The following is a 1941-nucleotide window of genomic DNA, read 5'->3' on the forward strand; positions in this document are numbered from 1 at the left end:
AAATGGACTTTGTCATCATACCTTCCCTCCTCCCTCCCCGTTTTTATAACTGTACCAATCTCCTACTGTTCATTTGGAGCAAGCTGTTTCTCTGTTAAAGCATTCTATTCAAGCAAGCTATACATCTTACGATCATTCCATAGACAGCACTTGCTGCAAGCCCCAAATGCAGTAATTCCAATATACATTTTATTTCAGCTTATCTCTGCATTATGCCTCTACTTTTAATTCCTGAAAATATATATAATGTTGGTTTTTGTTTTGTTTTCTTCCCATAGTCTCCCTTTTTGCAAATCCCATTCTTTGGGAAAGTAAAATAAAATAAAAAAAGGCTTCCCAACCTTCTCTATGCCAAAGCTATGGGAGCAGGTATCGCCAACCCATATTGTCATCATGCATTCCTCCCATGTTTATTTCAGGGGAAGCCATTTGCTTTTAGTGACAGGCCTCTTGTGCTCAGGGGTAGAATCCAATTGTTTTTGGTTCTTTTCTAGATCATGCTCCCATTATTTTTATTAGAAGAACCACAAGCTTTACCAAGCTTGAAACCTAGAGCAGACCATCATTGCACAAAATCACCCCATTGTAAGGAGTGTGTCACCCCTCTCTATTAGAGAAAAAAAAAAAAATATGTTCTCCCCACCAGGTATATTCAAATGGTCCTTAATTACATGGCAACCAAGTAGAATATGTGTGCTGCTGGCATGTGAACACTGGCTGAACCTGGGCAATATAGTAATTGCTAAAATTGGCATCTGCTACATATGGGGCTGGCTGGTAATAGCAGGTGACATTGGCCACATTGGGGATGATATTTTGTTCAGCTAAGACCCGAATGGCCAGCATAGTGATAAGATTTAGAGTCTGTCTTCTCTCATGTCCCATCAGGCACACCGTGCTCTCATTCACCACACCATGAAGGGTCATGAGATAGTCATACTTGCGGTCTTCTAATCCCACAAAGTGATTCTGCAAGTAAGACTCCAACTTTCTTTGCTGTTCTCCAATGTCTGAGAAGTCAATGAAAAACCTTGAACACATATATCTCTGAAGGGACTTGATCTCAGATTCTGAGGCAGCCCTGAAGCCCCTTACCAACAGGTTGCAGTACTTAAGAAGGCCACCTCCTCTGATTTCTTCTGGGTTTCTGGTGGCAATTATCTTGTTGCAGAGGTGATCAAAGGCTTCTTGGAAATCCCCATAGACACTCTCACCAATGATAGTTGGGTGAAAAGTTTCAGTCATGGGATTCTCTGAGCATTCATAGAAAAGCAGAAGGGAGTCTAGCTTGATCTGAAAGGAGTCTACACTGAACTCAAACTGCCTCCTCAGGGAGTCCACAAATTTCAGCTCCACATTTTTGCCACTGTTGTTGGACAGGGAGATGAGACTCCACCGGTCTGAATCATTGCACACTTTTACCATTTTCTGCACATAAGCTTCCTATAATTGAAAGAAAAATAAAGAAATAAATAAATGAGTAGATGAAGACACAGACACACGAAGTTTCCCTTCACGGCCTTCATTTATATTCTCTCCCACCTCTAACCTGCTCAAGCTTTTCACAAGGGCTTTACAGAGCTTGCAGATAAGAGCTAGAGGAGACATATTTCAATGCAAGAATTTGCAGCATTGGAGTCACAAAAGGGTAGGAGGAGAGGGAGTTATGGTGAGACTGTGCTATACTAGGAATGCCTTTTGCAACGAAGTTTCTTAAAAACGCATTTAAATATATGCATATGGCTTGTAAAATTGATAAAAATATATATAAAAAGTCAAGAGATGCATGTGTGCATACACAGAGCACCGGCTCCTACAGCTCTGGGGAAAAATTACAGCTGAAATATAAGAACAGATCTATAGGCTGCCAGAAAAAAAAAAAGACAACAATTAAAGTCCCTGAACTAATCAAAGTCTGTCCATCAGCACAAGCTCCAAAAC

At 40.7% G+C, this 1941-nt stretch overlaps 1 protein-coding gene across 1 annotated transcript in view; it reads right to left on the bottom strand.

The window, feature by feature from the left end:
• Positions 1–6: 6 nt before the first annotated feature.
• FAM46A (family with sequence similarity 46 member A) overlaps positions 7–1941 on the bottom strand; it is a 3517-nt gene continuing 1582 nt past the window's right edge. The window contains exon 3 of the mRNA XM_019537672.1: positions 7–1443. Within this exon, the coding sequence (XP_019393217.1) occupies positions 664–1443 (780 nt within the window). The 3' untranslated portion in view covers positions 7–663. The remainder of the gene's footprint in view (positions 1444–1941) is intronic.

Source organism: Crocodylus porosus, unplaced genomic scaffold, assembly GCF_001723895.1.
Source record: "Crocodylus porosus isolate Cpor-Errol unplaced genomic scaffold, CroPor_comp1, whole genome shotgun sequence".
NCBI classification, from domain to species: domain Eukaryota; kingdom Metazoa; phylum Chordata; order Crocodylia; family Crocodylidae; genus Crocodylus; species Crocodylus porosus.